This window comes from Cheilinus undulatus, linkage group 20 (assembly GCF_018320785.1).
Source record: "Cheilinus undulatus linkage group 20, ASM1832078v1, whole genome shotgun sequence".
Classification (NCBI taxonomy): domain Eukaryota; kingdom Metazoa; phylum Chordata; class Actinopteri; order Labriformes; family Labridae; genus Cheilinus; species Cheilinus undulatus.
This window is the reverse complement of record NC_054884.1, coordinates 12377399-12387974: the sequence shown is the minus strand read 5'-3', so window position 1 is coordinate 12387974 and position 10576 is coordinate 12377399. Positions and strand designations below refer to the sequence as shown.

Genomic DNA, 10576 nt, shown 5'->3' with positions numbered 1-10576 from the left:
GCTAACCCATATTGGCAAGAGGAAGCGTCGTAGCCTACGTCTATCCCAGCTTCAGAATAGTTAACATTTCATTTAACTGTCCCAAAAGACAGTGAAGACTGACAAATCTATACGGTGTGTCAATGGGAATAAGCGGCCATGTTTTAACGGCAATGGTGTGGAAAGTAGGGGCCGTCTGACAAGGTAGGTATATGACTTCACCAGATTGACACATAAATAAAAACTTTAACCAAAAGAATATATATACGAAAACAGCCTCACACGTTGATTGTGCTCATGAAAATAAACTGTAGGATATAAAACTGTTAAAGTTGACCTTTAAACGAAGCGTGACTTGTTCGTTTTTACGAAAAAAGGTAGATGCACATGAGCCCTTAGGGTTCCTTAAGTCAAAGATTTCTGTTGGTCTGGTGATGTAATGCTACAACGTTTAAGGCAACATTTTGTCGTACTTTTACGCATATAAATTGAATGTGTTTCTTTATTTACTAAATACTCTTGTATTTTGCTTTGACTTTGCATTGTTTCTCTTTTACTGTCTCGACGTTTTATTGAATGACTTTTAAAAGTCGAACTGCGCAGTTGTCGCGTACGAGTGACGCTCGCGAGCAACATGCGTCCTCGCGCGGTACTGCTTCACTTTTGTGTTTACAATCAAATACTGATGCTATGAAGCTCTGGAACTTACATGACAGTACTTAGAGCAGGTGAAAGCATAGTAACATTTGCATGCACGGCAGTGTTGTTGGTTGGTATCTCTTGTTGACTTTGTTTCAGGTGAAGATCTATTTTATACCTTGAATGAATTCCACGTGAAGCCTTCCGGTCCTTGAAGATGTCTGATGCTTGGTAAGTTAGCTGCCATGGCCTTCATTTAGCTTACCTTCAAGTGTTTGTTTTCAACACTATGCAAATAATGTTATACCTCCATTACGCTTTAGCATGCACATTTCCATTGATATTGTAACTTGTGCAGTCACTCTACTTCGCAGACAAATTTGCCATTTTAGGTCAAAATTTGTCAAGGAAATGAGAAAACCACGTTTAAGGAGTTTTTCGCTTCTATTTTTCTATCCTGGCATACACTAAACAAACTGTTGCTGCAATATGCATGAAAAGTTACACAGTTTAAAGTTACTTTTTTTCCTTCTCAGCACCTCTGACCCTGCTGGAGCCATCAAGGCCATTGACAGGAACTCGGTGCATCAGATCTGCTCAGGACAGGTGGTGCTGACTTTGGCCACTGCTGTCAAGGAGCTGGTGGAGAACAGCATCGATGCAGGAGCCACTAATATTGGTAAGTACAATGCAAAGATCAGATACAGGGGTTTTGGTTTAATATATTTCTGGTATTGGTAATGGAAACTATTGATCATTTTGAAGTATACCTGTTCAACTGCTCATTAACATAAATATCTAATCATTCAATCGCAACACAACTGTCAGCAACTAATGCACAAGGCATAGTGACATGGCCAAAACTATGTGAAGAGTATGCTGCTCCTGTCGGCTAAGAACAGGAAACTGAGTCTACAGTTGATGCAGGCTCACCAAAATTGGACAATATAAGATTAAAGAAACCTTGCTTGGTCTGATAAGTTCTGATTTCTGCTACAACTTTCGAATGGTAGGATCAGAATTGGGGGTAAACAACATGACTACTAACAACCATAGCTTTTTCAAAGTAACTTAAATCATCTTTCTTGCACATTTTGATGCATGCATTGGGATTCAGCAGAATGTCTTGACCAGTGTTACTCAGCATGTGGCTCTTGAGCCACATGTGGCTCTTTTGTGATGATTTGCGGCTCTGTTATGTCTTAATTTGGAATACATCCCCCAGAAAACCTTAAAAAGGGAAACTTTGACCTCAGAAATTACCTATTGCAAGTCACATTAATCAGTTTGTTTCCCCATACTAATACATTTTTCTAATTGTTAAACTTAAATGTCAGCCTTTATTTTGTCTGTATATTTCCATTTCCCTTATTTGCTATTTTCTCATTTTTTTCCATTTTTGTTGACACTTTAAATCAATTTTTGCTCCTTGCTGCTTTTTGTCATTAAATGCTACTTTTCCCCATTTTTGCCACTCTTTGCAGCTTTTCCCATTTTAGTTACTTTTTGTGATTTTTTTACTACATTTTTGCCGCATTTTGCCTCTTGTAAGTCATTGTTTTGTCACTTCTCATCCATTTTACCACTTTCTACACTTTTTACCCCTTTTCACCCATTTTTGCCGTCTTTAAACTTTTTATTGCCACTTTAACCCTTTCCGCCACTTTTCACCACTTAAATTGTGGCTCTTGCAAATGTATTTTTCAACAGTTTGGCTCTTTGGTTGAGCAGGGTTGAGTAACAGTGGTCTTGACTATTACTAGATGCATAAATGCACTGGTTATTGGTTACTCCCATATGATTGACTGGTAAGATATTTTGTGAGTGAGCAGTTAAACAAGTATACCTATTGAAGTGACCAGAGAGTGTATTGTGTCATTAATGAAATGGCCTGTTTCATAGACATTTGGTCTAGATTTTATTCTTCATTTTTTGATTGTCATAAAAACATCTTAAAATCCAAGGAGAACCAAAGTACATATTGAGATTTCAAAAACAAGACAATATTGAGTCACTGCAACTAAAATTTGCATGCAAACTTTAATAGTCTCAGCAGTGAGTACTGACAGTGTTATTCTGTCTTAGTTATATAACATAGGACCAACATTTCCAAGCAATAAAACAAGTTTTTATTGATTAAGGGATATCACAATACAGAAATTTTACAGTCTGGTGAGACGGAAATTAAAATCAGAAGGTGTTGAAACATGTTTTGATACCATGTCAGCAAAAATAGAAGTCCTGGGAGCCCAAAATGTGGAACTTCATTGTTTTTTATGACCAAAAGTTGCAAAGAAACCACTTATGCCAGCATTTTAGATCTGTGGGTTTTATTGCTAGCTTTTTTTTTAACCATAACTCATCAAAATAACCATGAATGTTTTGTCTTAAAACATTGTATAAAAAATTTAGGTATTTAAAGGTCAACCTTTATGGAAGGTAATAAAGGAGTACCACATTGTTTTATTTCCCAGATGTGAGGCTGAAGGAGTGTGGAGCTGAACTAGTAGAAGTGTCCGACAATGGCAAAGGAGTTGAAGAGGCAAACTTTGAAGGATTGAGTAAGTGGCAGCTTTGTTTATCCATTTTGTCAGTGAAGGTCTGATTTCTTGAAGTGAGACGTTTACTCTGCATTTCACAGCTCTGAAGCATCATACGTCAAAGCTGAGGGACTTCTCTGATCTTATCCATGTGGAGACGTTTGGCTTCAGAGGTGAAGCTCTCAGCTCTTTATGTGCTCTGAGGTAAAAACACTTCAACATTCACCTTTATTTGGCACAGAAACGCAGTTGTTACCTGTCCCTTCATCAACTCAAGAGCCCCTCTGCCATCCTGCTGTAGTGACCTGGGTGTGGTGACGTGTCATGAGTCAAGTCAGGTCGGCACAAAGCTGGTGTTTGACACTAAAGGACACTTGGTGCAGAGGTCGCCTCATCCAAGGCAGCAGGGCACCACCGTCAGCCTGCAGCAGCTCTTCTACACGCTGCCTGTTCGACACAAGGAGTTTCATCGCAATATCAAGAAGGTCATTTAAGAATTGTTGTTATGCTTCTGTTAAGGGAAATCATGCAATTTTTTATGCTACAATCTAATGTTTTTGGTTATCCTTTCACCCATTCGTGTGATCTGTTTAATCTCATTTCTCTCTAATATCACAGATTTCTCTGAGTTTGTAATGTAATGATCTGCCGACTGCAGACTTATCCATTATCACGGAATCTTGGGTCTGCTGTACACAGTTTGTCATGTGACCAAACGGCTAGTTTAACTTTGTGATTTATTTTTTAATCGTTCTTTTTTTAAGGAGTATGCCAAAATGATCCACATCCTGCAGTCCTACTGTATCATCTCCACAGGAGTACGGATCACCTGCTCCAACCAAAATGGGCAGGGGAAACGCAGCACCGTCCTCAGCACCAGCGGCAGTCAGAGCATGAGAGACAACATAGGAGCTATATTTGGACCCAAACAGGTTTCAACTTTAAATGCACCCCTTTCTTTATGAGAATGTGTCAGAATTTTAGTGGTAAACCTAATTCATCAATTATAGAGTATGTTCAATTTTGATTTTAAATGTTTTGTCTGCAGCTGCAGAGTCTGCTGCCTTTTCAGCAAGTTTCTCCCTCAGAAAATATTATTGAAGAATATGGACTCAAAGAGGCAGATCTACCCAAACAGCTTTTTTCGTGAGTTACACCATTCAATGAAATACCTGAAAATGCATGAAAAAGCAGGGTATTTTTATTAGGCTTTTTTTCTGGCAGTATCTCAGGGTTTGTGTCAAGAGGAGATCATGGCGTTGGGAGGAGTGCCACAGACAGGCAGTTCTTTTTCATCAACAACCGACCATGTGATCCCTCAAAGGTACTTCACATAATCAAAGTCTTCTGATTTATTTTCTATTACCAGTATTCAGACATTATGGTGAGCTAGATTTTTTGATGGCATTTAACTGTGGGACAGCCACTCTTTGGACTTTAGGACAGCAAACTCATAAGGAATTAAAAAGATTAAAGACTTTTCTTCATAAGCAGACTGTAAATCAGATCTAATCATACTGTCATCTGATTGTTTTTTTTTAAATACAAATGAATTTGTTTGTTTTCTATTCTGGGGATTCAGGCGCACTGCAAGTGAGGAATAATCCATACTATAAAAACGTAATTTCTCTACTGTTTTTGCAGGTGATCAAAGTTGTGAACGAAGTTTATCACATGTACAACAGACATCAGTATCCATTTGTGGCTTTGAACATAACTGTTGCTTCTGGTAAGACTTCGGCTGATCTAATGTTTGGGTTTTTTTTGTTTTGTTTTTGTTTTACCACATCGCTGATTTCCAAACTGTTTTGTCCTCTTGAAATTTTAGAGTGTGTGGACGTGAACGTAACCCCAGACAAACGTCAGATTTTCCTTCAGGAGGAGAAACTCCTGCTGGCTATTCTTAAGACGTCACTCATCAACATGTATGAGACTGGAGTCAATAAGATCAGCCTGAACTACACACCTATACCAGGACCAAGTAAGAGCACTTCATGACATTTTCTGCGTAACAAAGCATGAGTGTGTTTCTATTCTAGTGCTTTTGATTTGAACATTTGGAAATCTTTCCCTAGAAACAACACCTGCGTCCAACAGCTGTCAGGTTGTCCCATCCAGTAGAAGCACGCAAGAACCTGAAGAGGACATGGAGCCCATGATTCAGAGCCCAAAGTCATCCATAAATATGGCCGGACTCAAAGCTGCTTTTTCAAGTCATCACAGCTCGAGTTCTGGGAGCAAGTCAAGTGCAACAAAAGCTTCCAACTGTGGCCCAGCACAGAAAACACTACAGTCTTTTTTCAAGGGCTCTGTCAAACCTCCAGTATGCACTTCAAGTTCAAAATCTCCTTCAAAAGCCCCAAGAGACATGGCTAAATGCTCTTCAGGGTCAGGGGGAAGGTCAGTGCTGGATGGGTTCAGATATGGGAGAACAACCAGCAGTGATGCAGACTGTGAAAAAGACAGCGTGGTGTTAGTACCAGAGACTCAGCCTTGTGAGCTAGAAATTGACAGCCTCATTGTCAAAGAGGAAACAGTTGAAGAAATGTCTGACAACACTTGCACTGTTCCTGAAAATCAAGAGTTACCCACTGAGCCACACACTTCTAACAAAGACTTTTCCAAGAGCCCTGATGCCAAAAGAGCCAGGACAGAGAAGCTTGATTTTCCCGCAGAACCTACATCTTTGAAACAATCAGAGAAATCCTTCTCATCAGTGGATGCTCCTGTCTCCCTACAGAGGAGGACGGTGCCTCTCCAGTTTTCTTTACAGGAGCTATCGCGGAGGCTGAAAAGGTTACGAGATCAGCAGAAAAAGAGCGAAGGGGAAAGCCTACGTTACAGACGCTTCAGGGCCAAGATCAACCCCGGAGAAAACCAGAGTGCAGAGGAGGAGCTCAGGAAAGAAATAAGGTAAGGTATCACATATAACTCTTACCAGTTAAACTTCTAGATTCACACAGTGTCTGCAGGGTCAATTTGGCAAAAATTAAGGCCCTCCACGCTGTCGCCCCTGGAGTCTGGACCAGCCCATCGGGTTATGAAACCAGTATGCAGTTAGCTGGATCAGTTCCGGGAAAGTGCACTGGGTGTCTGTAAAAGCGCAGCTGCAGTTCCCTATCAGGCTGCTGACCCTTCCCATCCCAGTTCTTCTGAGTATTTCTGTATTAGACACGGTCTGCCAATGATACCCAATGATGCACGGAAGAGAAGTTGTTACAAAGGAGTCCAGCCGTGCCGCTGGCCATCAGTTAGTGTCCAGGCCTCACAGGAGTGTTGTATGGTCTAGACACTGGTGATAATTTTGATGAGGGTAGTAGGATTGGGATCAGTGGACATCTGAAATGCTGGACCGTAGAAACTATGAGATGGCTGGAGGAGGAGACTGAGGTATGCACTGCAGGATGAGATGAGCAGAAGACCTGTGAGGATTTGGACTAGGTGTTGATGAACTGAATGGAGGTGGCTGGGGTGGAGGAGAGTTGCAGTGTCCAAACTGGAATGACAGGCTGACAATATGACAGGGGCATGATGGTTGGTCAAATAAGGTTGTGGTAGAATCTGATAAGCTTTATACTAAAAAGGGTGAACATCCATAATCAGCTGATCACCAGTGTAAGAGGGGAGAAACATAATCAAATGGTGGATAATGAATGGGTGAGAAACAGTCTTCCTGCTTGAACTTCTGCTGAATTCCATTAAAAAAGTGCAAAGACTAGAAGGCAGACACAAATAAAGTTACACAATATAAAGAATAATATATACAAAATCAACAATAAAACCAATGCAGAGCTCATGCCATAGAGGGAATTACTACCAAGTTATGCAAAGTGAAATAGAGAGGTGGGAAAATGAGCAATGATAGTGATACTTGCTAATATTAGAGTATCATTTCTTAACAGATGTTCTTTTGTCTCTCAGTAAAGACATGTTCAAACAGATGGAGATCATCGGCCAGTTTAACCTCGGCTTCATCATCACCAAACTCAACTCTGACATCTTCATGATAGATCAGCACGCCACAGACGAGAAGTATAACTTTGAGATGCTGCAGCAGCACACCGTGCTTCAAGGACAAAAACTCATTGTGTAAGAGCTGCAAACTAGTTTTTAAAGCTTCTATAAGCAATTTTTTGTTAATGCCAAAGCTGTACCTCATATTTCTAAAGTTATCTTGTTTGCAGATGTGTTGAGTTTTAATTTTATAAAAAAGTCTCAGCCTTCTTTGTTCTAGCACTCAGATTTATTAATCATGAAGAATGTAAATGACATAAAAAGTGTTTCTTTAGCATGCTGTAAAACACTTTGCACAGCTAAACACTCCTCACAGGAGCTCCAGTCATTTTTCACTGTAAAATCCGATCAGAGACTAATTACATAAAAATGTTTAAGCAATACTGTCTAAAAGACATAATATTTGTTACGTTTCTGGTGCTTAGCCATTTTAAGTCAGAGTAACTCAATTTTACTTGTACATGGTGCATGTATTACTTATGTTAAAATAATTTTAACTAAGCCTGAGAAACTTTCCTATACTTGACATTCTGTTTAAATCCAACTTATAACACAATGTCAAGTTACTTTAATTTTTTCTTACACCTAAATGTTTCCTGCAATTTTTACTCATTAGTTTCACATTATGTTTTGCAAAAGCATCCCACCAAAATGCCACGTTTGGCAAACTTGGATGTCTACAGGCAAAAGTCCAGACAATGAACTCTAAACCAGAAAAGGCTCTTCCACTAACCTCAGTTCATCATTCACACAATACAATAATTAGGCCCCACTGTGGAGACCGCACTAACCCAGTGGGTAACTTAAACCATGGTGCAAAATATCTAACCATACTAGGGACGTGTGTAAAAACACATTTAAACACAGTTCCTTAGGTTATCGGGCCAAAAGCACAACACCCAAGGGCATGCTGGGAAAACCGCCCACATTCCTTCATTTACATGGTTGTCAAATAAGAGTAGGATGAAAAACACTCAAAGTGATCAAGTATTTTATACATAAAACCGAAAATGTGTTGTATTAACTCAGAAAAATAGAGCTGCTATAGATATTTTAAATTTCCAAGTTAACACAACTGAGTTTTTTGACAAGCTTTAACTGTACCCTTACCCTTACCGTATTTTCTTCAAGAGTTTGCCCTTTATTAATCATAATTTATTAATCATCTTTTCTGTTTTTCCTTAAAAGCCCTCAGAAGCTTCACCTCACTGCTGTCAGTGAAAACATCCTGATAGAGAATATAGAGATTTTCAGGAAGAACGGCTTTGAGTTACTAATCGACGAAGATGGTATGGCTTTACTCTATCTCAAGTTTAAAGTGGCTGTTTTTTCTATTTTGATAACAAATCATAAAGCAACTTTTTTGCATTGTGACTGCAGCTCAGGTAATGGAACGGGTTAAGCTGGTGTCGGTCCCAACCAGTAAAAATTGGACATTTGGCCCAGCTGACATTGAAGAACTCATCTTCATGTTGACTGACAGCCCGGGGGTCATGTGTCGGCCATCCCGCATCAGGCAGATGTTCGCCTCCCGAGCGTGTCGAAAATCTGTGAGTTCACAGTTATAATAAAAAGACACTATAATCTATTTTCCAGAGGTTTTCAAACACTAGTTACCACCATGACATTTGGCTGTTTAACGCTATTTAATTGTGATTTTAATATCACTTTTTCTGTAATCTTATGCACGGACATGAGTTGGTTGGTTTAGGTCATGCAAGTACAACACAGTTATAAGATATATCATTTTTACCCTATAAAGAAGGTACACAATTAATCTATGTATTTTTTAGTCATTTTTAGATTTTATTTTTGGATTTTGCTTTTATTCAGAGAAGACAGGACTATCAATGGCATCAGAATCCAGGAAGATAGAGTGGGGAATGACATGTTGTAAAGGAGCCTTAGGTCAGAGTTGATCACATGCTGCCTGCTTGGAAAACTAGCTTCTATACATGGAGAGAGGCTTTACCACTAAGCCATCTGTGCCCTGCAATTAATGTAATTTTTCACTGTGACTAGTGTAACTTTCACCTTTAATTATGCCTTATCCTTTACCTTTTTCCTCTCTCCGACATAATTGTGTCAGCTGTCAACCTCAATTAACAAGCACCGTTGTGAGAAGTCATAGAGTATTGATGCAGTTAGTCAGATTGGCTGGGAAATCTGTTTATGGTGCCTTAGTTTTAAAGTCAAAGATCTATAATTGGCACCAGCAAAAAGATTTTGTTTTGCCCAGAAGAAAATGGTTTAACCCCGTGCAAATGAACTATCATGGCTAAAAGAAGTTGAACTAAGCAGCTACTTTGAATATCAAATACAAACCAAGAAATCTTAAATGTTGTGGAGTTTGTTCAAAAAAAGTAAGACCATCACATTTAATTCATTTTGGTATGTAGTAATTAAATACTTTTGCTTTTTTCATGATCAAAAATTCATTATTTTGCCCATTTTCACCTCCAGGTGATGATTGGCACTGCCCTGAGCGCCACTGAGATGAAGAAACTTCTGGTCCACATGGGTGAGATCGAGCACCCCTGGAACTGTCCTCATGGCCGACCCACCATGAGACATCTCGCGAACCTGGATATTATCTCACCAGACTGAGCACATGAAGGACAAAACTGCTGAAATATTTCCTTACAATGTTTTAATTCAACTGGAATGTGATTCCATGAAAGTAAATTTCTGTTAAACACTAATGTTGGTGCAATGACGGAGGTACTCTAAATATGTATAATCAAACGCTTTACATTTAATGTTTAACATGTTTTTATTATACCTGTTCAGTTAGATCTGATTCTATTCTATTTTGGCCTCATTATTGGGGGAAATAAAGACAACATATTTCAACATGTTTTTCCTCTCTTTGTTATATTCACTGCTACAGTCATGTTCATAAGTTTAGTCATGTAGGGCAATGAAAGTCAATCACAGGACCTGAAGTGGGCTGGGGAGCACAGCTAGAATTAAGCCTGACACATGTTCACCTGAAACTGCTTGTAACCATGGTCAAGCTTCAAGGCATCTCTTTTGTCTGTGCCTTTTCAGCCTAGCCCTTAGACTGCCAGTGGTTTTTCTTTTTTGGACATCCACAGCATGACTAGAAGCTTGTGGCAACCCTGGAGAGTACCCTAAGCTGTGTTGAACTGCTCAACTCACTTTTCCCTTAAGGTGTGCTTTTTTTTCCATGCCCCTGGTAATATGTAAGGACATCCAGAGCACAACCGGGGTTGTTTCAATCCTACTTCCTGTCTGATGGTGTTTTCAGGCAGGCAACTGCCATTACACAACTTACTTCAGCCCCAATTTTGGCTCAAACATGAATAAAAGTTCTGCACAGTACTGTACGTATGTAATATAAAAATAACAATCCCACATTGGTAGCCTTTTTAATTTCAGTA

General features: G+C 39.4%; 1 protein-coding gene across 3 annotated transcripts; it reads left to right on the top strand.

The window, feature by feature from the left end:
* The first annotated feature begins 126 nt into the window (after window positions 1-126).
* On the top strand, window positions 127-10025 carry pms2 (PMS1 homolog 2, mismatch repair system component). Of its 3 annotated transcripts, none has more exons than XM_041815344.1 (16): window positions 127-183; window positions 778-849; window positions 1155-1297; window positions 3093-3179; window positions 3260-3362; window positions 3460-3643; window positions 3923-4090; window positions 4207-4304; window positions 4383-4482; window positions 4803-4887; window positions 4987-5139; window positions 5234-6071; window positions 7080-7247; window positions 8361-8461; window positions 8553-8722; window positions 9636-10025. In XM_041815344.1, the coding sequence occupies exons 2-16, from the start codon at window positions 836-838 to the stop codon at window positions 9777-9779; spliced, it is 2556 nt and encodes an 851-aa protein (XP_041671278.1). In that variant the 5' UTR covers window positions 127-183; window positions 778-835; the 3' UTR covers window positions 9780-10025. The 3 variants fall into 3 exon arrangements, with proteins under 3 accessions (XP_041671278.1, XP_041671277.1, XP_041671276.1); XM_041815343.1 differs by lacking the exon at window positions 127-183 and adding an exon at window positions 453-707; XM_041815342.1 differs by lacking the exon at window positions 127-183 and having other exon boundaries at window positions 454-849.
* The last annotated feature ends 551 nt before the right edge of the window (window positions 10026-10576 follow it).

Excerpts from the sequence above, each read along its gene's own strand:
- pms2 (XM_041815344.1), top strand. Across the intron at positions 3,180-3,259 it reads GGCAAACTTTGAAGGATTGA|CTCTGAAGCATCATACGTCA; the intron begins GTAAGTGGCAGC and ends TGCATTTCACAG. Across the intron at positions 3,363-3,459 it reads AGCTCTTTATGTGCTCTGAG|TGACCTGGGTGTGGTGACGT; the intron begins GTAAAAACACTT and ends ATCCTGCTGTAG.